The sequence below is a fragment of the Podarcis vaucheri genome, assembly GCF_965113315.1.
Source record: "Podarcis vaucheri genome assembly, chromosome: 14".
Classification (NCBI taxonomy): domain Eukaryota; kingdom Metazoa; phylum Chordata; class Lepidosauria; order Squamata; family Lacertidae; genus Podarcis; species Podarcis vaucheri.
Genome location: NC_138752.1, coordinates 14104912 through 14132823, shown reverse-complemented (window position 1 = coordinate 14132823; position 27912 = coordinate 14104912). Strand labels below are relative to the sequence as shown.

Sequence of the window (27912 nt, the reverse complement as noted above, 5' to 3'; positions counted from 1 at the left end):
TTTCCCTTCCTCGCCCACAACAAACACTCTGTGAGGTGAGTAGGGCTGAGAGACTTCAAAGAAGTGTAACTAGCCCATGGTCACCCAGCAGCTGCATCTGGAGGAGTGGAGACGCGAACCCGGTTCACCAGACTACGAGTCTACCGCTCTTAAGCACTACACCACACTGGGGCTTGATGGAATGGCACAGGCAATGCCAGACCTCCAGTGCTTGTGCTGACCAGGGCAAAAAGTGATAGCCGGGGGCAAGAAATGTTCCTAGGCTGGCACAGTGAATTGGCCTGGATCTAGCCTGTTGCTGTTGCGGGACAACAGCGGAATCTGCTGGGCACTCTAAGCAGGGATTGGAGGCTACCATTGAGGCCAAGTGCACTGGGGTACATTTGCCAGGGGAGCTTCCTTGTTGCTGATGGAGCTTCTCTGCTGGCACAGCTGGGCTGGGCTGGGCTGGGCTGCACAGAGAGAAACCTCCACTCCATCCAAACCCTCTCCAACATGGCAGATTAGGGGTTTGGATTACTTACCCAGCTATCATCCATAATACACCTACAAAGGAGTAAATTCTATTGAACACGGAACAATTTCCCAGCAAACATGCACAGGATTGTACTGTTTGTCTTTAAGATGCTACAGGCCTGCAACAGGCTACCCCTCACTCGGAGTTTGATGTTAATGGTAAAACAGAAACAATACATCAAAACATGCATTGTAAAATCATTGAAGTCACATTTTAATTCACTTTAGTTGATTTCATGTTGAAATAGTCAACATATTGTTGCAAGTCCAAGGAAAAAGTATTTTTTTACTAATCAGATCATACTAGAACACATTTAAAATATTTAATATCAAACTCATTTCAAGGCCCTGTGGAAATTTATCACAAATGCATTTCATTATATTCCTTGAAATTATAAATCTAGAATAATAAATGATGCTGTTCAGATGAAATCTTAGAAAATGTTAAATTTGACTTGAAACCTACAGAGTTGATTTAGTATGATTGACATTCATCTCTTGAAATTCATTTTAATCTAATGTAATTCTTCCCCAAATAATTTGGGGAGGAGGCGTAGCTGGATATAGCATCTGCTTTGCACCCAGAAGGTCTCTCTTAGATCTCCAGGAAAGGCTGAGAGGGACTACTATCTGAAATTGATTACAGCATCTATATGTTGATTAGAGTGTGGTGCAGATAATGCCAAGGTTGCAGGTTCAATCCCTGAATGGGACAGCTGCATATTTCTGCATTGGAGAGGGTTGGACTAGATGATTATCAGGGTCCCTTTCAACTCTACAATTCTATCATTCTATGAAATCCAGGAGAGCTGCTGCGTCAGTATAGACAGTAAGAAGCTTGATGGACCAATGATTTGACTCAATATAAGACAGCTTCTAATGTTCCTATTACAGTGGTACCTCGCAAGACGAATGCCTTGCAAGACAAAAAACTCGCTAGACGAAAGGGTGTTTTGTTTTTTTGAGCTGCTTCGCAAGACGATTTTCCCTATGGGCTTGCTTCGCAAGACGAAACGTCTTGCAAGTTTGTTTCCTTTTTCTTAACAAGAAGAAGAAGAAGAAGAGTTTGGATTTGATATCCCGCCTTTCACTCCCTTTAAGGAGTCTCAAAGCGGCTAACATTCTCCTTTCCCTTCCTCCCCCACAACAAACACTCTGCGAGGTGAGTAGGGCTGAGAGACTTCAAAGAAGTGTGACTGGCCCAAGGTCACCCAACAGCTGCATGTGGAGGAGCGGAGACGCGAACCCGGTTCCCCAGATTACGTGACTACCGCTCTTAACCACTACACCACACTGGCTCTTAACACCGTTAATACAGTTGCGACTTGACTTCGAGGAGCAACTCATAGAACGCGGTGTGGTAGCCTTTTTTGAGGTTTTTGAAGACTTTGGTGATTTTTGAAGCTTTTCCAAAACTTTCCCGACACCGTGCTTCGCAAGACGAAAAAAATCGCAAGGCGACAAAACTCGCGGAACGAATTAATTTCGTCTTGCGAGGCACCACTGTATATTGGTTGGAAAGGACTAGGATCACACCCAAATCTCCTACCACTGATGGAAAAACAACTGTACTACACGAAAAACAGGTGAGGTTAGAAGCTCTATGCATTCCTTTTTTCACCTTAGTTTTCTCCCTGCAAATTGGTTGTTATTCCACAATCTTTGGGGTTACTGCAAGTCTGCTGAGACCTCTTCTGCGTTGGTATTGCAGTTTTGGCTATGTAAGCATGAGCACAGGAAGACTCAGATTGGTTTTTAGTGTATATCTATAATTGTATATATGATTTGGATTTTGCTGTCAAATGGTGACATCCAAGTGATTTTTTCAGTCATTGAAGTGTATGTTGTAAAGTGTCAGATCCTGGGACCCTGTTGCTCTTCAGAGTTTGTAAAAATACGTTTGTGTCACTGATATGTACAAAATGCATATATTTGATTCCAGGTTTTGCTTGCTAAGAGTAAAACGTTAGCACGTTTTTGTGGTTGCCTCGGACGAGCAAAACTGGAGGCAGGTTCCTTGAGAGAATTTCTAACCAAGCCATATAGAGGTAATCAGATATAATTCCTTTTCTTGCTACTGGTAGAGTCCTGTTGAATGGAATAGGATGAAAGTATTAGTAATATTCTTCAGTAATGCAATAATATTCCCCTCCAAATAACATATGAGCCACTATCTGAGCCTTTTCCATCCCTGAATGTCATGACCAGTCATTACTAAAGGGGTGCCATTTTTCACACTTTTCTTGCTCAGATTTAAAAAAGTACACTTAAAAAGAACAATCAAATAATAGCACAAAAATCTTAGCTAAAAAGTCAACAAAAGCCTGTACAGTACATTGCTTTCCTTCCCATTAACAGCTTCAAATACAGGGCCTTATAGACACCAGTGAACCACTAAACCACTGTACTTTGTCCTTGAGTTCTTGCTTAGAAATTTCCTGGTAAAGTTTGCCTTGCTTTCTGAACAAATCAAAATTAAATCTGTGTCACTTACAGAACAATCAGATTAGCAGCTCTAGAATGTTCCTGAAGGAGTTCATTCAAACGGACCTGGCGGTAGCTCTGTTTAAAGAGAAACAAAATTTACTGCAATAAAAAAAGCTGGAGGTCTTGACAGATGACTTAAAGCAGAGTTTAGTGATCATAAAAAATCCACACAGGTCATACTTCTGTAAGTCATACTTGGTCTAAATTATATGGGCTGTAAATTGGGAAGCGTTAAGTTTATGATTGCTTGAGGAAAACCTAAAAAAAACAAACCCCTGAAACATTTCATATTCCATTGTCATTGCATATTAATATGCACCAAAAATTATTTTTAGTCTGCTGCATAATGAAATACTGATGGCTATAAAGTATAGCTTTACTTAAGAGACATGAAACAGTGAGATTAATTTTTAAATCTCTTAAAACTCGTTTGTTGCATGTTTTCGGGTTGATGATCCTACTGCAGATCAACAATTTCCCAGTTTCCACGGGCACCTTTTGCAGAGAATCCTTTACTTATTTGGAGGGAATATAGAATATAATCTACTTTCTCTATAGAATGCTCCCTACAAAGATGACACAGCATATTTCCTAACTAAGTTTGCCTGGGCAATGATATTGCTTGCTTTTTTTTCATTTTTAATTCCCCCCCCCCACCAGTAAAAGAAAACATTTCTGCCTCTTACCCCCGCCCGCAAAAGCGATTTTATTCCATGGCTTCAACATTTCCAGTAATTTTACTTTTTTGCTTCCCATTTTGTTACATTCAATAGCTGCAGCATATCTATATCAGCAACTTACAGAGCAGCCCCGTGCATGTTTATTCAGAAGCAAGCCCCGCTATATTAAATGGAATTTACTTCCAGCATAAGGGTGGATAGGATGGTGTCCTTAAACTGAATTCTCACTCCCTCTTCCCAAGGACCCTTGGAGTAACGTTCTTCTGTTAGGGACTTGATGCAGACAACCCATAGCCCCCTCCCCAAATTGAAGTTCCTGGGATTCTTCAGAACAGGGGATCTTTCTTAGCCCAATAGCCCACATTCCAGCATGGGCAACCTCCCAGGCCCTTATACCAGTGACAGGTGGACAGTGGCGTAGCGTGGGGGGTGCCAGGGGTGCCTGCCGCACCGGGCGCAACATTTGGGGGGGCGCATTTGGCCGGCCCTCCTCGAGGAAGCAGGAACCCCACTGTCCTCGGACCTCCTCCGAAGCCTGGCGGTGGGGCGGAGAGACCTCCTCCCCGCGCCAGCCTTCGGAAGGCTGCTCCGAAGCCTGGCGGTGGGGCGGAGAGACCTTCTCCCCGCGCCAGCCTTCGGAAGGCTGCTCCGAAGCCTGGCGGTGGGGCGGAGAGACCTTCTCCCCGCGCCAGCCTTCGGAAGGCTGCTCCGAAGCCTGGCGGTGGGGCGGAGAGACATTCTCCCCGTGCCAGCCTTCGGAAGGCTCCTCCGAAGCCTGGCGGTGGGGCGGAGAGACCTTCTCCCCGCGCCAGCCTTCGGATGGCTGTCCTGAAGACTTGTGGTGGGAGCAGTGGCGTAGCGTGGGGGGTGCAGGGGGCCTGCTGCACCTGGCGCAACATCTGGGGGGGGGCGCGGAAGAGACTCGAGTGCTAAAATCCACGGGTTAGGGGGCGCAAATTACTTTCCTTGCCCCGGGTGCTGAGAACCCACGCTACGCCACTGCAGGTGGAGCTACGTGTAAAAGCAAGCAGAGCAATCAATATCTTTGTCATTGTTTAGTAGATAATATTCCAGCCATGCAAAAGGCAGAGGTTTTTACACACACACACACACACACACACACACACACACACACACACACACACCATCTCTTCATCCTCCTTCGAGGAAAACCAGAAGCATTATCACAGATCATGGGCACACCCCAGCCCAGCAGAAGCACTCAAGGAAGGTGTGGTCTGTGAAAAGGTGGGTGGCCTGCAGAGAGTCCCACAGGCCAAGTGCAGAGGCTGGGTAAAGGTAAAGGACCACTGAATGGTTAAGTCCAGTCAAAGGTGACTGTGGGGTTGCGGTGCTCATCTCGCTTTCAGGCCAAGGGAGCTGGCGTTTGTCCACAGACAGCTTTCCGGGTCATGTGGCCAACAGGACTAAACCCCTTCTGGCGCAACAGAACACTGTGACGGAAACCAGACCGCACGGAAACGCCGTTTACCTTCCCGCCGCAGCGCTACCTATTTATCTACTTGCACTTTTGACGTGCTTTTGAACTGCTAGGTTGGCAGGAGCAGGGACCGAGCAACAGGAGCTCACCCTGTCACGGGGATTCGAACCGCTACCTTTTGATTGGCAAACCCAAGAGGCTCAGTGGTTTAGACCACAGAGCCATGTAAAAACTGGTAAATATTTCACTGCGCATATGCCCTTAGGTAAAGGGACCCCTGACCATTAGGTCCAGTCATGACCGATTTTGAGGTTGCGACGCTCATCTCGTTTTATTGGCCGAGGGAGCTGGTGTACAGCTTCCGGGTCATGTGGCCAGCATGACAAAGCAGCTTCTGGCAAACCAGAGCAGCCCATGGAAATGCCGTTTACCTTCCCGCCGGAGCAGTACCTATTTATCTACTTGCACTTTGACGTGCTTTTGAACTGCTAGGTTGGCAGGAGCAGGGACCGAGCAACGGGAGCTCACCCTGTTGTAGGGATTTGAACCGCCGACCTTCTGATCGGCAAGTCCTAGGCTCTGTGGTTTAACCCACACCGCCACCCACATCCCATATGCCCTTAGTCTAGTGGTTTATTATTGTCGATTGGAACCAGTCCATCCCGAAACATTAGAAGCAGTGTCTTTAAAGCCTGCATGCCATCTTGAGTCACCTCTGGACAGATTAATGCCATAAATAAACAATATTATCCAATATTTTGACTAGTAGCAGTGCATCTGCCTTAATTCTATACAAGGGGTTCAAATTAAATACTGTTTTCTGTCAAACTTCACCATTTGATAAGATGCTCACCAATTTCCTGACAGCTAATGAAGCTAGGTTCTCTTTTTCCTTTGTGACCTACCAGATTTGCCTTATTGTTCTCAGGTAGTGTTTGTGCACGATTTTCCTTCCCGACTAGCCATCCCACAATGTCAAAAGTAATGGCAGGTATTGCGCTTTACCTTTTCCCTGACTGCTTCCAGCTCTGCATCAGTGATTTTCCACGGTGCCTCTCTCTTTAATTTCTCAGCAGTTGTTAAATCTTTGCAGCTTTCATGAAGTCGGTATGGTTCAATCATCTCTTCAAAGAATTTCCAGCTGGAACAGAAATTATAAAGGAGGCATCACAGCGGGACTCTAACTCATTATTTCACAGATATACCTTAGAATGGGGTAGACTCTGTTGGCTTTGGAAATGTGGCTGAATTTCATTCAAAATCTTTAGACTTCATGCATCAGATTTTATGCTCCGTTATATATGAACAGCTTCATTGTGGAAACACCTTGTCTAGACAGGTCTGCATTTGTCACTGCTAAGCTTTTTATCTATCTTAACTGTAAAATAAAACATAGCAGCAAAGTATACTACATTCATTTCTGTGTACACAAGAAGAAAACAAGAGTTTTCTCTTTTCCTTGTTCTGACTCCTGTTGTTTGGCTGTATTACTAAAACCAGGCATAGGCAAACTCCGGTCCTCCAGATGTTTGGGACTACAATTCCCATCATCCCTAGCTAACAGGACCAGTGGTCAGGGATGATGGGACTTGTAGTCCCAAACATCTGGAGGGCCGGAGTTTGCCTATGCCTGCTAAAACTGTGGAGGAAGCAACAACAACAACAAAAAGGTGTGGGGGGGGGCCACAATCCAGCATTTGGGCTACACTTCAATGTGCACCTAATTCTGTCTTGAATTGCGACTATAGTTTGTCAATAATAGCTTTTCAGAGATATGAAACTGGCATGTGAAGTCACAAGTCATTATGCCACAGGTATTGATTCTTAGTGTCCTGCCATGGTCTCTGGTTAAATTAGTTTGTCAGATTTTCATTACACTCAGATTTGTACCATGGAAGAGCCCAAACAAGCCCTCTGCCCCTGACCAGTGCAGCAGAACATGGGTGTAGTTTGCTATTACTGTAACGTCCAATGCATGTGACAGGACAGAAGGCCCTTTTTCTTATTTCAGCACCAAGTGTCATGTCTTGACTGGTGGAGTCCTTGCCAGATGATGACCAGGAGGCCCCAGCCTTGCACCAAGTCCTGAGTCAGGCTCCATCTGGGAGCGAGGAGCCAGAAATCTGTGATAAGGCTGAAGTGGGGTCATTCATGTGCAGGATGAGTTTGGCCTCTGAGATCAAGGCAGAATGGGCCCCAAACTCAAGAGAGATTCTGTATCACAAATTACCAGATGGAAACCTGGACAAGTGCCAGCCTATAGGCAAGGACTGCTTGGGAATAAAGGTTTTGTCTCAAGGAGGCCTCCAGATGAAGGCAGTTGATAGAAGTCAACTAAGGCTGGGATGCGTTTAAGGCAGTTCCAGCTCAAAAACCCCAGTGGAAGAGATTGGAAAAGCCGCTGGAACAACGTTTGTGTAACACCAGCACTCTGCTCTGCCTGATCCTCTGCCTTCTCCAACTCTGCTCTTAGGAGTGCTGGGTCAAAAAGTACTTTTGTTTTTAGAAATTTACTAAAATTGTATTTTTGCTTATTTCAATTTCTGAGTTACAGTACAATCTTATACACGCCTAAAGGTAAAGGAACCCCTGACCATTAGGTCCAGTGGCAGACGACTCTGGGGTTGTGGCGCTCATCACGCTTTACTGGCCGAGGGAGCTGACGTACAGCTTCTGGGTCATGTGGCCAGCATGACTAAGCCACTTCTGGCAAACCAGAGCAGCACAGAGCAGTCGTTTACCTTCCCGCTGGAATGGTTCCTATTTATCTACTTGCACTTCGTGCTTTCGAACTGCTAGGTTGGCAGGAGCAGGGACCAAGTAACGGGAGCTTATCCCATCGCGGGGATTCAAACTGCTGACCTTCAGATCGGCAAGCCCTAGGCTCTGTGGTTTAACCCACAGCACCACCCGCATCCCTACTCAGAACTAATCCACACTGAGTTCAATGAAGCCTACTCCCAGGTAAATGTTATAGGATTACAGCATTATTATTATTATTATTATTATTATTATTATTATTAAAATTTGTTCTTACCTCTCTTTGTTTGGTTTCATATTGATATCACCAATGATATGAATGTCAGCAAACTTTATTCTGAACTTGCTTAAAAGCGAAGCCATCCTGAAAACAAAAGGAGAGGTGTATTTTTAGCGTTGTGATTCAGAATGCTGATAAATAAATAACTAGTTAAAGTGTTAAAATATAGTAAAAGTGAATTACAGTGGTGCCCCGCAAGACGAATGCCTCGCAAGACGAAAAACTCGCTAGACGAAAGAGTTTTCCGTTTTGGAGGTGCTTCGCAAAACGAATCTCCTATGGGCTTGCTTCATAAGACGACAATGTCTTGCAAGTTCCTGCTGGTTTTTCCCCCCTCCCCCCCTTTTCTAAGCCACTAAGCCGCTTATCAGCTGATCCGATCAGCAGATAAGCAGCTGAAAGCCTCTAAAAGCCTCGAATAGCGCTAATAGGGCTAATCCGCTAATCCGTCAATGGGCTTGCTTCGCAAGACGAAAAAAACCGCTAGACGAAGAGAATCACAGAACGGATTCTTTTCGTCTTGCGAGGCACCACTGTAATTGGTACTTCTCAGTTATAGAATGTGGTGAACATGGCATGGATGAGCTAGTTGATTTAGCTGAAAACCAAGAGCAGTGGGAAGTAAAACCAGTGGGCTTTACATGGGCTGCAGCACTTGCATTATTTTCTGGACCAAGTAACAGTCAAAGAACCACAGAAAAGTAGAGTTGGAAGGTATCCTGGGGGTCATCTAATCCAACCGCTGAAATGCAGGAATTTCAACATGCGGACCTCTTCCAATCTGATACCATAACAGACCCTGCTTCGCTAAAAAAAGAGCAGACAGAGGGCATGTTGTGTCGAAATAAATTAAAAAATTAAAAAATTGTTCAGTAGCACCTTAGAGACCAACTAGGTTTGTTCTGGGTTCAGTGGTACCTCGGGTTAAGAGCTTAATTCGTTCTGGAGGTCTGTTCTTAACCTGAAACTGTTCTTAACCTGAAACACAACTTTAGCTAATGGGGCCTCCTGCTGCCGCTGCTGCACGATTTCTGTTCTCATCCTGAAGCAAAGTTCTTAACCCGAGGTAATATTTCTGGGTTAGCAGCGTCTGTAACCTGAAGCGTATGTAACCTGAGGTACCACTGTATAAGCTTTCACGTGCATGCACACTTCTTTGGATACCACACTTCTTCATGTTTTGTAACACTGAAAATATCTCCAAACTATGAGGTAAGAGGATAAAGGAGGTTTAATACTACAGTGGTACCTCAGGTTACATACGCTTCAGGTTAAATATGCTTCAGGTTACAGACTCCACTAACCTATAAATAGTGCTTCAGGTTAAGAACTTTGCTTCAGGATGAGAACAGAAATCGTGCTCCGGCGGCAGCAGGAGGCCCATTAGCTAAAGTGGTGCTTCAGGTTAAGAACAGTTTCAGGTTAAGAACGGACCTGTGGAACGAATTAAGTACTTAACCCGAGGTACCACTGTACTACTAATACATAGAATTTATATAGCACTTCAGATAGCTCCACATATCGTCTCAGTAATTCTTAAAAAGACCCTGTAACAGGCAGTTAGGACTGATCATACAAGGTCATCAACAGCAATTTCCCTCTCTCTTTCCCCTCGCCTCATGCACAAATAATCTTTATAAGCAAGGAAACCTTAAGCAGAACATAAAAGGCATACATACATTAGCTTTTCCTCTTCCAGGCGAGTGACTTTTCCACCAGTAAAAATCCTTAATTTACAATCTTTCCATTTTTTGCGGAGGGTGAGCATGTAGGGAATAAGGAGTGTTAACCCTGCGTAGACAGATTTTATGAAATTAAATATATACCAAAATTAGAACAACGCATAATAATAAAAATAATAAAATATTAAAATTGTGTTCCCCGGTTTTTTAAATTTTTCAGATAATTGGTTATTTTTGTTGTTGTTTATTTTTATTTTGCAAACCCTACCTTGACTATTCAGTCTCCCCCATGCCATCACTGTGGCATCCTTTCAGCGTCTTACCTCCGTCGTCAAACAGCCACCACACGTCAATGGTACCTTTCCCTTGCTTTTTTTTAAACTGAGCGCTGGCTTCCAGCAACCGCTGATTGAATTCCCCAACATGCATCGAAGAGATTGTGCTAATGCTGCTTTCTGAAAGTAGAGGACATACTCAGAGCCTTTCTGCACAATCACCGAAAGTGCTCCGCAACACACCATCTTAGCACTTGGAAGGCAGTTAAGTACAATGGAAAATGCTTATTTAGCCTTTGAGCACTTCATGGATCATACATTTAAGTTACATAACCCAGGGGACGGAGCATGGATTTACTAGAGCGAAATAATAATAATAATAAATAATAATAGTCATAATTTTTATTTATATCCCGCCCTCCCCAGCCGAAGCCGGGCTCAGGGCGGCTAACAACAATAAAATAGTACAACATTCTAAAATCATTTCATTATAAAATTAATTCAACTCAAAATGATGGCAACCACTAGGCTAAAGTTCTGTGAAGACTGCCAAAGGAGGGAGTCAGGCTGCGCCCTGACCAAAGGCCTGGTGGAACAGCTCTGTCTTGCAGGCCCTGCGGAAAGATGTCAAGTCTCACAGGGCCCTAGTCTCTTGTGACAGAGAGTTCCACCAGATTGGAGCCACAGCCGAAAAAGCCCTGGCTCTAGCTGAGGCCAGCCTAACCTCTCTGTGGCCTGGGACCTTCAGGATGTTTTTGTTTGAAGACCGTAAGGTCCTCTGTGGGACATACCAGGAGAGGCGGTCCCGTAGGTACGAGGGTCCTAGGCTGTATAGGGCTTTAAAGGTTAAAACCAGCAACCTGATCCTGTACCCCACCGGGAGCTAGTGCATCTGGTATAGCACCGGATGAATGTGCTCTCACAGCGAGGACCCCGTAAGGAGTCTCGCTGCGGCATTCTGTACCTGCTGGAGTTTCTGGGTCAGTCTCAAGGGCAGCCCCACCCTCTTTTGTGGGTGAGAACCACCCTCTTTTGTTTCTAAATAACTTGTTGCTACTTTGAATTATGTTTGGTTAGTGTCATTCAGTTGCTCAAAAGGCTGTGAGATTAGTGGCTTGCAATGCAGTGAGTTTGTTCTTCACCCACACTGAATTTCAAGCTGCCTTTGTGTGGGATGTGATACACAGATAGCAGTCAAATACAACATTCCTTGTTTTCCTAGAGTGGACATGCAAGGGGATGTTTGGTCCGGCCAGTCGGAACTTCCTGGGTGGGGACATACCTCTTCTTGCATGTGACTAGAGGTGGGCGTGACCTTACCTGGGCAGGTAACAAACCCACAAGACACGCAGCCCTCCTCTCTCTTTTCCATCTTCCTTTCGTTGTGTGAACTGCAGTGACTGTCAGGCTGCAGTCACTGGGATTAACCCCTATATGGAGTAGATCCACATGTATATACCATATTTTTCACTCTATAAGACGCACCAGACCATAAGACTCACCTAGTTTTTGGAGGAGGAAAACAAGAAAAAAAAAATTCTGAATCCCAGAAGCCAGAACAGCAAGAGGGATCGCTGCGTAGCGATCCCTCTTGTTGTTCTGGCTTCAGTGAAAGCAATGCAAAGCGTCTTCAGGGCAGCAGGAGGAACGCTCCCCTGCCCTGAAGAGGCTTTGCGCGGCTATCCCAGAAGCCAGAACAGCAAGAGGGATCGCTGCACAGCAATCCCTCTTGCTGTTCTGGCTTCTGGGATAGCTGCACAGCCTGCATTCGCTCCATAAGACGCACACACATTCCCCCTTTTTAGGAGGGAAAAAGTGCATCTTATAGAGCGAAAAATACGGTACTTTGTAACTAAGTCTGCCTTCAGGGATCCAACTGTGAACTGAATGTGAGTAAACGTCTGTTATATACTTTACACAAGATTGTGGTGTGTTTATTCTTTTAAGGGGGATATAAGGGAACTTACCAGGAAGCTAATAGTGAGAGGCTTAAACAAGCCTGCAACCAGCTACCCACTGTGCGTTTAAAAGGGGGATGTAAAACTTGCTAGCATAAGTTCGGAAGGATATTAAAACAGAAAAGGTCATGCGCGTCAGGTGAAGAGATCCCTGCTCCCTCTTTGATGTGTCTTATACACGGAAAAGTATGGTACTTGACAGTTTTTGTTGCAACAGGCTAACATGGATACCCTTGGGTTCCCTTCTTCGGGAAAACGAGTTGGTGACCAATAAGCTATTATGTATTTTATCTTTCAGCTTCAGGGCTTGCCTTTTTTGGGTATAGTCTTTGTAATGTTGAGCTTGGCGGCTCTTCTGAAGTATCTCTGGATGCCGCCATTTCCTTCTTCAAATTCGCTGTCCTTAATGGTAGCCTCTAGAACTTGCCTCTCCTGCTCCAGCTTTTTCAATTCCTCTGTCAAAAGAATGCAAAACTGGCAATAACAATTGCTTGTGAGTTGAGAAAGACAGATAAGATCCAGTTAGATCTGTGGCATTTGAACCTCTGTGAATGTGCTGTGAATGAAATTGCTTTTCATTGGCCACAATTACCTTGCATTAAATAGATCTTTAAAGGTAAAGGGACCCCTGACCGTTAGGTCCAGTCGCGACGACTCTGGGGTTGCAGCGCTCACCTCGTTTTACTGGTCAAGGGAGCCGGCGTACAGCTTCCGGGTCATGTGGCCAGCATGACTAAGCCGCTTCTGGCAAACCAGAGCAGCACACGGAAATGCCGTTTACCTTCCCGCTGGAGCGGTACCTATTTATCTACTTGCACTTGACACGCTTTCAAACTGCTAGGTGGGCAGGAGCAGGGACCGAACAACAGGAGCTCACCCCGTTGCGGGGATTTGAACCGCCGACCTTCTGATCGGCAACCCCTAGGCTCTGCGGTTTAACCCACAGCGCCACCCGCATCCCAAAATAGATCCTTACGCAGGAACCAAAAAAATGTTCTTCAGACTTTCTTGTGTTGACTTCTAAGCTCAATATGCTAATAATGCTAATGTATGCAAACTTAAACTGAAAGCATGGTCAATGTCCAGCACAAATATTTCCTTTCTCTGTTTTGTTTCACTACATTCTGGGCAAGTACTCCTGTGCAGAGACGGGAAGGCCTGGGAAAACCCTGGAAAAATGGGAAAAAAACAGATTCCCCCCCGGTTTTTCCAAAGCTGTTTTTTCCCAGAAAAATTTAAAAAAACACACAAAACAGTTTGACACTGGGTCCCCCCCCCAATTTTTCCATTTCCCCCAGGCCTTCCCATCTGTATTACAGTGGAAAGAGATTTGGGCTACAATCCTATATACAATCCTATACCCCCTTATTTGGAACTAAACCCCACTGAGCTCCATGGGAATCACTTCTGAACAAACAGATACAGGAATGAGCTGTTTGCAAAGTAATGCTGTTAATAAGGTGATACAGAAAGTATACCTAGTTCCACAGAAAGGACAGTGGCAGAAATATAATTTCCTTTAAATTACATTCCCATGTAAATATGTGGTTTTGGCATGATTATGACCACTTTCATATTTCATCAAAATTAAAAGACTTGTAAAGTACAGACTGTTCTTTTTTAAAAAAAAAATGTTGTAGTTGAATGTGAACAGACCATTTTTTTAAATCCATTTCCAATCTTCTACATAAATTTACTCTAGATCTGTTCTGAATGTTGGGAGTTCTTTGTTTAAGATTCAGTACGTTTCCGAGCACAATTCAAAGTGTTGGTGCTGACCTTTAAAGCCCTAAACGGCCTCGGCCCAGTATACCTGAAGGAGCGTCTCACCTCCATCGTTCTGCCCGGACACTGAGGTCCAGTGCCGAGGGCCTTCTGGCAGTTCCCTCGCTGTGAGAAGTGAGGTTACAGGGAACCAGGCAGAGGGCCTTCTTGGTAGTGGCACCCGCCCTGTGGAACACCCTTCCACCAGATGTTAAGGCAATAAGCAACTATCTGACTTTTAGAAGACATCTGAAGGCAGCCCTGTTTAGGGAAGCTTTTAATGTTTAATAGGTTATTGTATTTTAGTGTTTTGTTGGAAGCCGCCCAGAGTGGCTGGGGGGACCCAGCCAGATGGGTGGGGTATAAATAAATAAATTAATAATAATAATAATAATAATAATAATAATAATAATAATAATAAGTTCCTCTTATTTTCTTTTTCTTATTTCAGTTTCTTAGCATTTGTAGTGCTTTACTCTAATGGTACAGAATTGATATCTGCTATTATTTCATTGTAATCTTCTAGGATGTATCTCAGATTAGTAAAAAAACAACATATCAGCTAGTTTCCTCACTATTTTTAAGCAAGAGATTATAACAGGTAGTTCTTCTGGAGACAAGCCAACAAATAGAACATTGTCCCGTCCTGAATTCTAGCCACGCAGATCACGGGATTATTTGGCTGAAAAAAAGGTTTTATTTTCTATATACTAGAACACAGCAAACAAATCAGCTGTATTTGTCCCTCTGTTCCAGTTTGATAAGAGAGAGGTTTGTGTGTGTACAGAGTAAGACCCACCTTAAATACTTCACTTAGACCATTAATATTTGTGGGTGGATTCTGAGCAATTTGAGGATAGAAACTGTGGACAGAAATGAGGAGAGGCAGCAGGTGGCAGCAGAGAGTTGCAATTTTGCATTATGATTACAACCAAATATTGATTTCAAGCTAATTCTTGGAGATCAGCGATGGGAATCTCGTTGCTCTCAAATATTGATTTCAAGCTAATTCTTGGAGATCAGCGATGGGAATCTCGTTGCTCTCCAGATATTGGCAGACTGAAACTATCTTCAGCCTTTGCCTGCATGGCCATTGGTCAGGGATGGCTGAAGTTGCAGTCCAGCCACACCTGGAGCTTCACAGGTCCCTCATCTTAATATTTCCCTGCCCTGCTCTTAATATTTTTGGGAGGATCTTTCCCTTCTGGAAACCCTCTGGAATGAAAGGCAAGACCAACTGATTTTAAAAAAGGTAAAAGACCCCTGTATATTTAAGTCCAGTCAAAGGCGACTATGGGGTTGCGGCGCTCATCTCGCTTTCAGGCTAAGGGAGCCGGCATTTGTCCACAGACAGCTTTCTGGGTCATGTGGCCAGCAGACTAAACTGCTTCTGGCGCTACAGAACACTGTGACGGAAACCAGAGCGCTGAAGGACTGTCTCTTTAAAGCCCTTTGCTTGTCTATGGGGCAGGTGCAAGGAGTGTAGCTTGAGAGGATTAATCTGGGCTGAGAACGATGTAGGAACTTGGAGCTGGAGCTCCAGTAGACTAGGGTAGGTAGCTCTAGCGACCTGTCCGTGGTGCTGAAAGCCTTGTAACTTTGTGTCCTTGTTCACCAGGATCTGGATCTCAGATTATATTCCTCTGCCAAGCTGCCCTTCTATCCTTCACCTTCCAACATTCTCATCCCAGGCGTCTTGATCATGGATTGGGATATGTTTGCATGTTCGTTTCCTCTTTCTACTAACTGTTCCTGGCCACTTCTGGGATCTTACCCAGCTGTCTGTGGGTTTATCCCAGGGTGGTGGTAGTGCTGGTGGTGGTGATGATGATGATATAATATCTCATTTATACCCTGCAGGTGTAAATACCAGTGCGGGGTGGTGCTGTGGTCTAAACCACAGAGCCTAGGGCTTGCCGATCAGAAGGTCAGTGGTTCGAATCCCTGCGACGGTGTGAGGTCCTGTTGCTCGGTCCCTGCTCCTGCCAACCTAGCAGTTTGAAAGCACGTCAAAGTGCAAGTAGATAAATAGGCGGGAAGGAAAACGGCGTTTCCGTGTGCTGTTCTGGTTCGCCAGAAATGGCTTAGTCATGCTGGCCACATGACCCGGAAGCTGTACGCTGGCTCCCTCAGCCAGTAAAGCGAGATGAGTGCCGTAACCCCAGAGTTGTCCGCGACTGGACCTAATGGTCAAGGGTCCCTTTACCTTTACCTTTACCCTGTTCATCTGGCTGGGTTTCCCCAGCCACTCTGAGCAGCTCTGAACAGAATATTAAAAACATGATAAAACATCAAACATTAAAAACTTCCCTAAACAGGGCTGCCTTCAGATGTCTTCTAAAAATCAGATAGTTGTTTATTTCCCTGATGTCTGATGGGAGGGCATTCCACAGGGCGGGTGCCACCACTGAGAAGGCCCTCTGCCTGGTTCCCTGTAACCTCACTTTTCGTGGGGAGGGAACCTCCAGAAGCCCCTTGGAGCTGGACCTCAGTGTCAGGGCTGAACGATAGCCTGCCAGTTCTGATGTGAGAATTTCCTCAAGCACAGGAACTTCTGTTTTCTAAATGGGGAGTGCTTTGAACATACAGTGAAAACTGCTGTGCACCTGGGGAGTATTCACCTATTATTACCTGGTGCGTTGAATCCTGACCAGATTCCCCCCTCCCCTCCGATTGAGTGTTATCTACTCAAATCCTTTCTCTCACAATTCTACGGGGACAGCACAGCTTTCTAGCCCATTGAATATCTTCCACTCCTCCACTTTCATGTCTAGATTTCCATTTGATTTCTTTTATCGCAAATATGGGGCATAAAATCTGCCAATAATTATACACATCTTAAGAGTTCCCAATCTCCAGAGAAGATAATTAACCAAATCAATGGCCATGCCATAAAAGTAATTGAGCTGGTGCATTCGGAAACTAGTGGAATTGTTAAGGAAATGTGCTTGTTTACAGGAATAATGCCTCTAGCGCACGAATTTTGTGAAGTTAAGTTCATTAAGTCTCAACATACCTTGAACCAGGAGGACTTGCGATATGTCAAACCCTTGGCTTATTCGAGCAACAACCACACCAAAGTCAAAGTCAAATGCATCGCTGGAACAAAATATAAATGTATATATGCATATAAATTGTTTTAACACAGCATTGGAATAGTGACAGTTTACTTGGACATTTTTCATAAGCAGTATGAGAAACAAATGGATTTCTAAAGTTAGAAAGTCCATTTTGAATACTCCCCCCACTCTCTCCTTTAACCATCAACAGTGCTTTGATTTCCCAGCTTTTTGGATTCTGATATATAGAATATATGAAGGAGCATTGCAAACATTGGATTCGCACTTGTAACATAATTTGATAAAGGGTATTGAAAAAGGAGATCTAATAGATTGGATAAAAGTATTTAGTCACAGAAAAGAGAAGAGAAAATTATTGGAAACCAGGGAGAGGAGTGGGCGGGAAGTCCATGGGTTGGAAGAACCCCTATAAAGATATTGAATTCATTATGGATTAATGCAAATAATATTGTATGCTAAAAAAATTCTAAAATAAAATATATAAAAAAGATTCTGATCAGTTCCAGCTCCCAAAATCACTGCCATAGTCACCTATATAATTCCTGCTTCTATCCTTAACTGAACTATGCTTAAACATCTACAAGACCTTACACAGGTCTTTTGCGAGTGTGTGTTAACACAAAGGGTGTGAGCTGGTTTCCAGTGGTAACACCAGGAAAAAAAAAAATCAGGAACAGGGCACAGAAGTGGCAAAGTATATTTCCAGGTGCGCAAGAAATAAAAATAACAGTACAGTAGTACTTTGGTTCTCAAACACCTTGGTTCTCAAACACCGAAAACCCAGAGGTAAGTGTTCCGGTTTTTGAACATTTTTCAGAAGCCGAACGTCTGGTGCGGCTGTTACCGGGCTGTCTGCACCAATCAGAAGCTGAATCTTAGTTTTCGAACATTTTGGAAGTCAAACCTCTGGAAAGGGCTAACTTTGGTGCTTTTGTTTTTGCTATTTATTTTGCATTTTTGTTTTTGAGGCTTTTTTGGTTAATTTGTTTTTGTGATTGCGTGGAACCCAGTTCAGTTACTGGTTGATTGATTGTGTGACTGTGGAAATGGATACCCCCCCCCATCCAAACAATGCCTATCATCAGTGCAGGTAAGAAAAAAATTAATTTTAATTTTTATCATCTACAATACTATCTTATTTATTTTATAGTACAGTACATTGATTATTGCTTTCATTTTATGGATCAATAGTCTCGTTAAATAGTAAAATTCATGTTAAATTCTGTTTTAGGGCTTTAAAAAGTCTGGAATGGATTAATCCGTTTTGCATTACTTTCTATGGGAAAGCAAGCCTTGGTTTTGGAACGCTTTGGTTTTGGAACGGACCTCTGGAACAGATTAAGTTTGAGAACCAAGGTACCACTGTAGTAGATGCAGAAGGAAGATGTTGCTTAAAAATCACTGTTTCCCATGGGTTTTTTTTTAATCCACAAGTGGAAATATCTTCTCTGCATTTTCCTGCCAGTAAAAAAGCTCCATCAGTTGGGGTTTTTTTGGGAGGGGAGAGCAGGAGGGGGAGAAATTATGCAGTTTATCTGTTCCTGCCACTCGTCTGCTTGGGCTCTGTATGCCCAGGTTGTTTGGGGTTAAAAAACAAATGAAGCAAAATGCAGATGAAAGAATATTGGCAGTCCCTGCAACCTGTAGCTTGAGCCGTGGAGGGAAGCACAAAGTAGATTTTGCTTGAGATAAATGCCTAATCAAGTTATTTTGTTCTCAGCCATATGGCTCTTTCACGGAGAAACCTTCCTATTTCTTTTCCTTTTTTTTTAAAAAAAATAACCTTTATTAAATTTCCAAATTTTACATTTCAAATTAAGCCAATGAAGTCAATGAATGTACGGCAGAATAAAAGAAACCTTCCTATTTCAAGGCATGTGTAGGTTAACAAATTTAAAATAGTTTGAAACTAGTTTAATGGTCACGGTTAATTCCAAGAACTTCAGGAATTGTAATTTTGTGAAGTAGCCAATAACTCTTGGCTGGCTGTCCTATGCTATTGGTGAAATTGCAGTCTATAGGATTCTTGTACTGGGAGCCATGACAGTTAAACAGTTTTGAAACAGGATTAAAATTTGTAGTGTGGCCATCAAAACACATGCTTTTAATGTCAAGCATGATGACTCTTTCGCTCTGCACACCAATATGCATGTGAAGGAGAAACTGGTTTGGGGTTGTGGTCCTAAACATCTCATGTTGATGGCTGGGGGTGGGGAGGCATTATGTTATAATCTGTGTTTTCTGCCAGTATGGTGTAGTGGTTAAGAGCGGTGGACTCGTAATCTGGGGAACCGGGTTCGTGTCTCTGCTCCTCCACATGCAGCTGCTGGGTGACCTTGGGCTAGTCACACTTCTTTGAAGTCTCTCAGCCCCACTCACCTCACAGAGTGTTTGTTGTGGGGGAGGAAGGGAAAGGAGAATGTTAGCTGCTTTGAGACTCCTTCGGGTAGTGAAAAAGCGGGATATCAAATCCAAACTCCTCTTCTTCTTCTTCACGTTGGAGGGGGTTTTCTGCTATGTTGGAGGTCCTAGTTTTGACCGATCAGGTGGGAAAGCTGTTACCAGTAGTAACAGGAAGCCCCAAAATGGGGCATTTGGAGGTTGGGTACCAGATCTAGCAGACCCAATGCCTCATGGATCCCTCAAGGGCTGGTGGTTCTCAGGTCCCTCAGCTGTGCCAACTGGTGCAGCAAAAATTGAAAACATTGCCACCATCTTATGCCCTGGCCAACATGAGGCACAAGGACTATAGATGTAGCGGTGGTCTGTTGTCGCCCTACTCCCCAGCCGGGGTTTTGATTACTCCCTACTTACTGTGTGGTCCACTGTTTGAAACTGGAATCCTCAAGTTTGATGGTGTCTTTATTTGTTGTGACACCATCAATCTTGGGTCTCTAGCTGTTGTGGGACTACAACTCCCATCATCCCTGACCACTGGTCCTGCAAGCTATGGATGATGGGAGTTGGAGTCCCACAACAGCTGCAGACCCATGTCTGAGAAACACTGCACTATTATTGAGAGATGGCAAACAGTTCCAGTTGTGCCCCAAAGCAGCATGCTAAATTCTTCAACTTACTGTACGACACCCATGTAATTTTCAACTTCTACTGCGGTGGCTTCTTTCCAGTCCTTTTTAAATCCAAGCACCAAAGTATTTGGTCTCATCCTGCCCAAGCCGGATGCCTAGTAATATTAAGAGGCAGTGTTTAACAAGATGCATGTGCAAGGTTCATCCAAAATGAGAAATAATGGCAAAAGATAACTGAAGTAATGTTCTGGAGGGATTTGAGATTAAATTACATTTGGTGAGTGTCCTTCATGCTTGTACCCAAGCAGCACATATAAAGATTAGCTCTAAATCATCTCGGCTGTAAATGGTTTTTAGATGACAGAAATGTAGCTTTGCTAAATTAGCATACATTTGCATTTTTTTCTGATGCCTGCTCATTAAAACGATTTAATAATTTAAGATCAACGGAGTTTTCATGTTACTGTTCATGTGCTCATTTTTAACATGATAGCACCAGGTTTGCAGTAGCACCCCTTATGAAAGCATGGCATGAGATTCCTGTAAAGAGTTCTAGTATCTAAGACTAGATCCTTTTATTCAGGTCCTTTTATTTAATTTACTGGTGCAGTCCTAAATACAATTACTTGTAAGTCCTATTGAACACAGCAGGACTTACTTTGAACTTGCTGAATCAGGCGGCAGGATTCCTAGCATCCTAGGAAATAATTCACACCTAGCTGAGCACATTTAGGGGGCCAGGATTTGTGCGTTATTGTCTGCAAGTCCACTCCACTTCACCGTGGGGGAGGAGTTGCGGTGGACCATGTGGCTACCCACTCTCCTTCGGGAGCTGGCATTGCCCGGAGGATCCTGGCCACGTCAGCAACCAGCCAGCCAATCTGCTGGCTGGGGGCGTGGGGGGGCATGGCTGGGACCCATTTAAATGGAGGCGCAAGCCAGAGAGCTCCAGGAAATGTTGATGCCCCTAAATGCATAAGTTATTTAACCTTATGTGCTGAAACTGGCCAACATCTGATGGAAACCAAAGCATGGCTCTCTACAATCAAGGCCTGGCTGAAAGTCCACTACAGAACAACATTTAACTCCTTCTTAACCTCTATGCTTGAAGAACACATATCATCCAGATGTATAGAGCAGGCACGTCCAACTCCCAAGAGACTGCGATCTACTCACAGAGTAAAAAACTGGCAGTGATCTACCCCTTTTTTGGGGGCGTGGGTCAGGTCATAGTTGATTAGCTTTTTTTAGGGAAGGAAGTCAAAATTGTTGACCTTTTTGGGGGGATCGACCAGTCGATCGCGGTCGGCCAGGTAGACATCCCTGGTATAGAGCAATTCATGACAAAATCCATAGTTTGGCCATTGCTCTCTAAAGCCTTGAAGCATGTGACGAAAGTCACATATTCCAATTAATCGAGCAGCGGCTCTATGACCATGACAGTGCTTGCTACCTCATACTCTGAGATCTTGTTCTCCAGAGTTCTCCTTAGGTGTCACAACATCCTATGGAACCTGTGCCAAATACCTAAAGAATTTACTACTCCCGTCCCATTGAAGAGCTTTTATGCTCGCAAGATTAAATACTTTCCCTTCTGCAGTGACTAAAGGCAGATTCTCACATACTCCATATCAAGCCTGTTTGCGTGCCTGCAACCAGGAAGCACCAGATTCAATGGACCACATTCTCTTAGATTGCTCTCTACACAGTAGACCTCACCGTCTGATGCTGAGCAAAATGTTGGATCTCCGGCCCACAACTCCGAGAAGAAGCCAAATGAGGTTTCTCCTGGCAGATCAGGATAAATATACCACTGCTCTGGTAGCATCCTTTTTAGCCACAATTTTACCCAAGGGTTCCCAACGGACTATCCCTTCGGGAAATAGACTGAGCGTAGCAGAATATCTAAGTGCACACGACCACAGTGTGACTCTTTAACCCTCAACAGCTTCACCCTTGTCCCTTTAATTATCCCAGTGATTTGAAACGTTTTATATTGCGATGCCAATAAAGGTATTTGATTTGAAGGTATTTGATTTGAATGTAACATTCAGTTCCATACAGAGACAAAGAAGATGAGTGTTATTATCATTTCATTTATTAGATTTCACCTGTGGTGCTGCTGTGTATTTAACAGCTCACCTGGTAGCTATAGGTAGCCAGAAATTCCATGCAAGCGAGCAAGAGGGCTCACAGAGGAAGGATAGATCGTTACATCCCTGAAACAAATACGTGCTCTTCCAAGCCAGTATTCCCAGCATGTTCTCATTCCTGTCTCAGTGATGTCTTCAGTGGCTTGGCAATGTACACAGAACGGGAGATGATCTCCAAGGATGTACTTTATGGGGAGCTGGCTTCAGGCACCAGGCCCACTGGCAGACCAAATCTGCATTATAAAGATGTCTGCAAACATGGCACGAAGGTTGGCAACATTAACCCCATCATGTGGGAATCCCTTGCAGATGTCTGCAGTGCATGGAGACAGACAGTCAGATTGTGTGTCCACAGCAGTAACCAGAGGAGAATGACTGCTGGGGGCGGGGGGAGTGCAGACTGAAAGAATGCCATGGTGCGTCTGTAACAGTGAAACCAGATGCCATCATCTGCTAGGGCTGCCATACGTTTGGGTTTTCCCATGAATTGGGCTGCAAAAATGGTGTCTGGGTGGATATTTTTTTTTGCTGAATCGGATTTTCACTTTGGGGGATATGGCAACCCTATCATCTGCCCCATCTGCAATAAAACATGTCTTTCCCATATTGGTCTCTACAGCCACAGCAGGTGCTGTGACTCTCCAATGGAGAGTTTATCCTCAATGGCACACTCTTCCATTGTCTCTCGAGACAGACAGATGTCAACACTGAGTCTGCACGAGCTGCAGAGGAAGGAAAGGGTCTTCCTTAACAATGGGAGTGCAGCTAGGGAATGGGGAGGAGAAGATGACATTCTTCTAAAGTCATCTTTTAAAGTGTGTGGGGAACAAATGACTCCATCTCTCCTCCACAAGTCTACTTGACGGTAGGTAGTTAAGAGGCTAGTAAACAATATATCAGTGCTGGCTGTGGAGGAGCAAACCAGTGGAAAATTAAACAAAATTGCAGGCTATTAACTTTTGTGGGATGTAATCCACTGGGAGCAGTCAAATACAACATTCCTGGTTTTGCTAGAGTGGACATGCAAGGGAATGTTTGGTCCAGCCAGTCAAAACTTCCTGTTCCTCCTGGTCTGGAGCATCCTTCCTTTTGCATGTGACTAGTAGGTAGGCGTGTCCTTTCCAGACCTGGCAAAAGGCCAAATCATGTAGCCACCTCCCTTCTTTTTCGTCCTGCCTGCTTCTTGCTTCACCTGGACTGCACGGCTGGCTGTCAGCCAGAAGTCCCTAGGTTATCTCCCGCATGGGGTAAACCTGTTTGTACATATTTGCAACTTTAAGCCTAAAGCCTGCCTTCAGGGATCATGCTGTGCTCAGCCTGATCATGACTAAAACTACTTTTTGTTACTTATGAACAAGACTGTTGTGTCTTTATTCTTTTAGGAGGGATCAAAGGGGTCTTAACTGGAATAATAGAACATATCTCAATCTGGGCAAGCCAGATTGAATTGCTTATTATCTTATGAGACTCACATGAGTCTGCAACCAGCTTCTTGCTGTGTAAAGCCAGTGTGGTGTTGTGGTTAAGAGCGGTAGTCTCGTAATCTGGGGAACCGGGTTCGCGTCTCCGCTCCTCCACATGCAGCTGCTGGGTGACCTTGGGCCAGTCACACTTCTTTGAAGTCTCTCAGCCCCACTCACCTCACAGAGTGTTTGTTGTGGGGGAGGAAGGGAAAGGAGAATGTTAGCCGCTCTGAGACTCCTTAAAGGGAGTGAAAGGCGGGATATCAAATCCAAACTCTTCTTCCTCTTATTCTAAAGGGGAAATGCACTCTGCTGTATAAAGAAACTTGCTAGTGCGAGTTAGGAAGGATAATATTAATCAATATATCCTCTCCTGTCACCCACAACATTCTCACAACTTTAGTCTGCTGATATATTTGGAGATGTAGGATTATGTTGAAGTCTAGTTCACAATGTGCATGTTTATCCTTTGAAGACTGCACCATCAACTAATGACTTGAATACCATCACAGATCTTACATTCCAGATAAAACTTTAAGGTCTTGTTTGTGTTTGTAGCCACTGCAATATATGTTGGGGCCTCACTTGTTCTTTTTCTCGGTATAAACATCTGCCACACAATGTGGATAAGATAAAGAAACTGTTGCTGTATGACAAATGATGTTATAACACATAAAATATTAGATGTAATGCAATAGAACTTGTTTGGGTAGTCTCAGGCGTTTGTGAGACATCCTTAAGGCATCTCCATTTACTACAGGGCCATTTAATATGGCATTGATTAGTTTCTTTCATAGCTGCATAGCCTGGACCCAGAATTATTTCTGAAGTAAGCCATAATGCAGAGAGAAAGAGAGAGAAGGAGGGAGGGGGGTTGCCTCCAGGATTCACTCTGCCTTTACAAGACGTTATCCACATCTACACAAGCATTCTTCACAAATAAAGAGAAATTCTTCACCTAACGGAGGCTGCTTTGAAGTCATGCTCATTGCATGTGCAGTGCAAATAAAGAGCTTACTTGGAGGAGACTTTTGACTCCATCTCTAAAGCTGTCGGCTGCCACTGCGGCATAAAAGGCTTTCCTTTTGTTCTTTGTCAGCCAGGCCTGCTTGGTTGCCATGCCGCTGTTCATCTCTGTAACGCACAGCTTGCGTGGGCCCTGCGTGACACAATAATATATTAGGGAGAGGACTTTGTATTATGCATCTCACAATAGTGCGATTTTGAAGGAGTAACCGAATCTGCTCTGCGAGGGGAGGATGGAAAGAATGTCAAGGAAGGGGATAAAAAAAACACACACACACATTTCCACAAAGGTTCTGCAGAGATTCAACCTTTTGAAATGAAACCTGCTGCCAACATCACTCATTTTCCATTTCAAGGAGGGGGTAAGCCTGTTAACACCACTTAGGTATAGTGAGAGCTGACAGAAACAAGTATGAAAATATAATTTGAGAAGTGGGCCCCATAGCTCTTCGACAAGGGGCAGGAAATAGCATGGGGTTAACACCGTTAACAATCTAATGATCTACATTCTGGAAATAATTGTTTTCAATTGGCAAACCATTTTATTGTTTTTATATAGTGTTTATGCAGTAAAGTTCACAAGTTGGTATTTGGGGGGTGGGGCATGGCAGCCTGTTTTAGGAATGGTGAGTGCCAAGTGGTGAGTGTCAACACAACAGCTAGTTCACATGTCCATTCATCGAGTGCTGGACTAGGGACTCGGACAGCAGGGTTCAAGTCCCCTCTCAGCCATGAACTTGGGTGAACTTGGGCCAGTCACTTTCTCTTAGCCTGACCAACCTCACAGGGCTGTTGTGAGGATAACATGGGGAGGAGGAGAAGCATATATGCTACCTTGAACTCCTTCAAGGAAAAAAGGGGATATAAATCAAATAAATAACAACAACAAAGTCAGTTCCCAGCAGCCTTGTTCTGTAAAAGATAAACATGTGCTTATCAAGCCCACTTGCAGCTGGCTATGACTAAAAGCTTCAGGTGAATATTGCATTGCTTTTCCCAGCTTCTAAGGAAGACAGGGAAGTCCTACGAAAAGCACCACTTGGGTCTGCATGACCTTTTTGCAACGGGCCTTAAATATATGCCAGGTTCCTTGACTGTTAGTTCCATTCGTAAATTCTGGATTCAGAATAAGGCAAACTGGATAATTTGCCATTGGAATAACTGGTTTGCAACATAGATTTTGACTATAAATTCTTTTTTCAGGTACAGCGTAAGTAGTATTCTTTACACGGGAATTGGACTGGTGATTTTTTTAAAGACACCCAAGTACCGTATTTTCCATTCTATAAGACGCACTTTTTCCCCTTCAAAAATTAAGGGGAAATGTGTGTGCGTCTTATGGAGCGAATGCAGGCTCCTTGGCTTCAGCGACAGCAACGTGAAGCCTCCGAAGCGCAGAGGGAGAGCTCCCCCCTGCGCTCCGGAGGCTTTGCATTGCTTTCGCTGAAGCCGCCTGAAGCCCCCGGAGTGCAGTGGGAACTCCCGCTGCACTCCGGAGGCTTCAGGCAGCTATCCACAAGTCTTCAGAGCGCAGCAGGAGTTCCCGCTGCGCTCTGAAGGCTTGCGGATAGCCGCCTGAAGCCTGGAGAGCGAGAGGGGTCGGTGCACACCGATCCCTCTTACTCTCCAGGCTTCACTTCGCTGGAGAGGCGCTGCACAGTTTTCCCTCTCTGCGCAGTGCCCCTTCAGCGAAGCGGGAGGAGAAATGGAAGGGGCTCCGTTTCTCCTCCCGCTTTGCTGAAGGGGCGCTGAGCAGAGAGGGGGAGATTTTTTTTTTCCTGTTCTCCCCCTCCTATGGTCTGGTGCGTCCTATAGAGCGAAAAATACGGTAAGTGTAATTGTGTAGTCTTTCTGGGCATGATGGGAGTCCTGCTTGCAGAATACCCCTGTTTCATCTCTCTCTCCTTTTCCCAGTTACACATCTCAGAAGTTCATCGTGTCACATTTTTTATTTAGCCAACGAAACTAAGCTTGCATTAAATCTCTAAAGAAGGAAGAAACCAGCTAAAATGCTTACACTAGCACAACATGCTTATGTTAACTGTTGGTAGAAATAAAAATATATCAACACCCACAAAAAACAACCGCTTGCTGATCTGAAACTCTTATAGATCCTAATTATGTGTCCCCACTGGAATAAGCAATAAAACTTCCATTGGCTTCAGCTGTGTAGGTCAACTGGGTGGAGGAAGAGCATCTAGCTCTCACTTTGGACTGTGCAACAATCCTACCCTGTTTTAATTATTTAGGAACAATCTCATGAAAAAGAGCATCTCATGAAGCCTGCTGATACTGCCCTGCTATTTGAACTTTAGTCTAATATCTTTGAAAACAACATGTACCACACTAGTCTTCAAAACAGATGGCTATTGACCTTTTCTTTATTCCAGAGTGTATTCTAAAATTAGGAAAATTTAGCATTTAAGCCCGCATCATATAAAACCCATCTTGACTTACTAACCCCGTTTGGGGCTCTCTGGGTTGAGCGGTCTTCTTCTGAAGCATTCAAATATGCTTTGTTTGTGGTTTGTGGTTATATTTAGTTAAATAGTTTGTTCGCTTTGTATATTGTCTCAGACATTGGTCATGTAAGGTCCCTTGTGAGGCCCTTGTCAAGAAGGTAAGATTGCAATATTTTCAACAAACGAAATGGAAATTAAAGATATACCTGGAGGCTATTTGACATACCCTTGTTGGCAGGTGCTTGCCATACGTCAGGAAAATTCAGGTGTAAAAACGGTGTTGGGGGGGAATTTTGCCGAACCGGCAAAATGTCAGGGAAAACCCGGATGTATGGCAACGCATTGGAAAAAGCAGCGGAATCATCTCAAAAAGCTTAGAATAACTATTTTTGGGGTAGGTTGCTCCCCAAAAGCTCAATAATGCAAGTTTGCTCCCCCAAAAAACTTAACAATTTTTGAAATATGGCAACACTATCCACACAGCAAGCACTTCATGGACAGCAATTGGACTGGGACTGTGCTTCTGCAAACTACCAACGGTAATGTTTTGTGACAGTGTGGGGGCAACCCACATCACGAACATACGGACACAGGAAGCTGCCTTATACTAGTCAGTTGATTGGTCCATCTAGCTCAGTGCAGTGGTACCTCGAGTTACAAATGCCTCAGGTTACAAAGGCTTCAGGTTACAAAGTCCGCTAACCTGGAAGAGTTACCTCGAGCTGAGAACCTTACCTCAGGATGAGAACAGAAATTGCGTGGTGGTGGCAAGGGGGCAGCAGGAGGCCCCGTTAGCTAAAGTGGTACCTCAGGTTAAGAATGGTTTCAGGTTAAAAATGGACCTAAGTTCGTAACT

At 44.2% G+C, this 27912-nt stretch overlaps 1 protein-coding gene across 3 annotated transcripts in view; it reads right to left on the bottom strand.

The window, feature by feature from the left end:
* Positions 1-2084: 2084 nt before the first annotated feature.
* SLC12A1 (solute carrier family 12 member 1) overlaps positions 2085-27912 on the bottom strand; it is an 84584-nt gene continuing 58756 nt past the window's right edge. For all 3 annotated transcript variants that reach the window (XM_082198362.1, XM_082198363.1, XM_082198361.1), the window contains 10 exons: positions 24587-24727; positions 20001-20107; positions 16860-16942; positions 12391-12534; positions 10170-10301; positions 9844-9955; positions 8162-8248; positions 6130-6265; positions 3011-3078; positions 2085-2604 (listed from right to left, as the gene is read on the bottom strand). In XM_082198362.1, coding sequence (XP_082054488.1) covers positions 2469-2604; positions 3011-3078; positions 6130-6265; positions 8162-8248; positions 9844-9955; positions 10170-10301; positions 12391-12534; positions 16860-16942; positions 20001-20107; positions 24587-24727 — 1146 coding nt within the window. In that variant the 3' untranslated portion in view covers positions 2085-2468. The remainder of the gene's footprint in view (positions 2605-3010; positions 3079-6129; positions 6266-8161; positions 8249-9843; positions 9956-10169; positions 10302-12390; positions 12535-16859; positions 16943-20000; positions 20108-24586; positions 24728-27912) is intronic.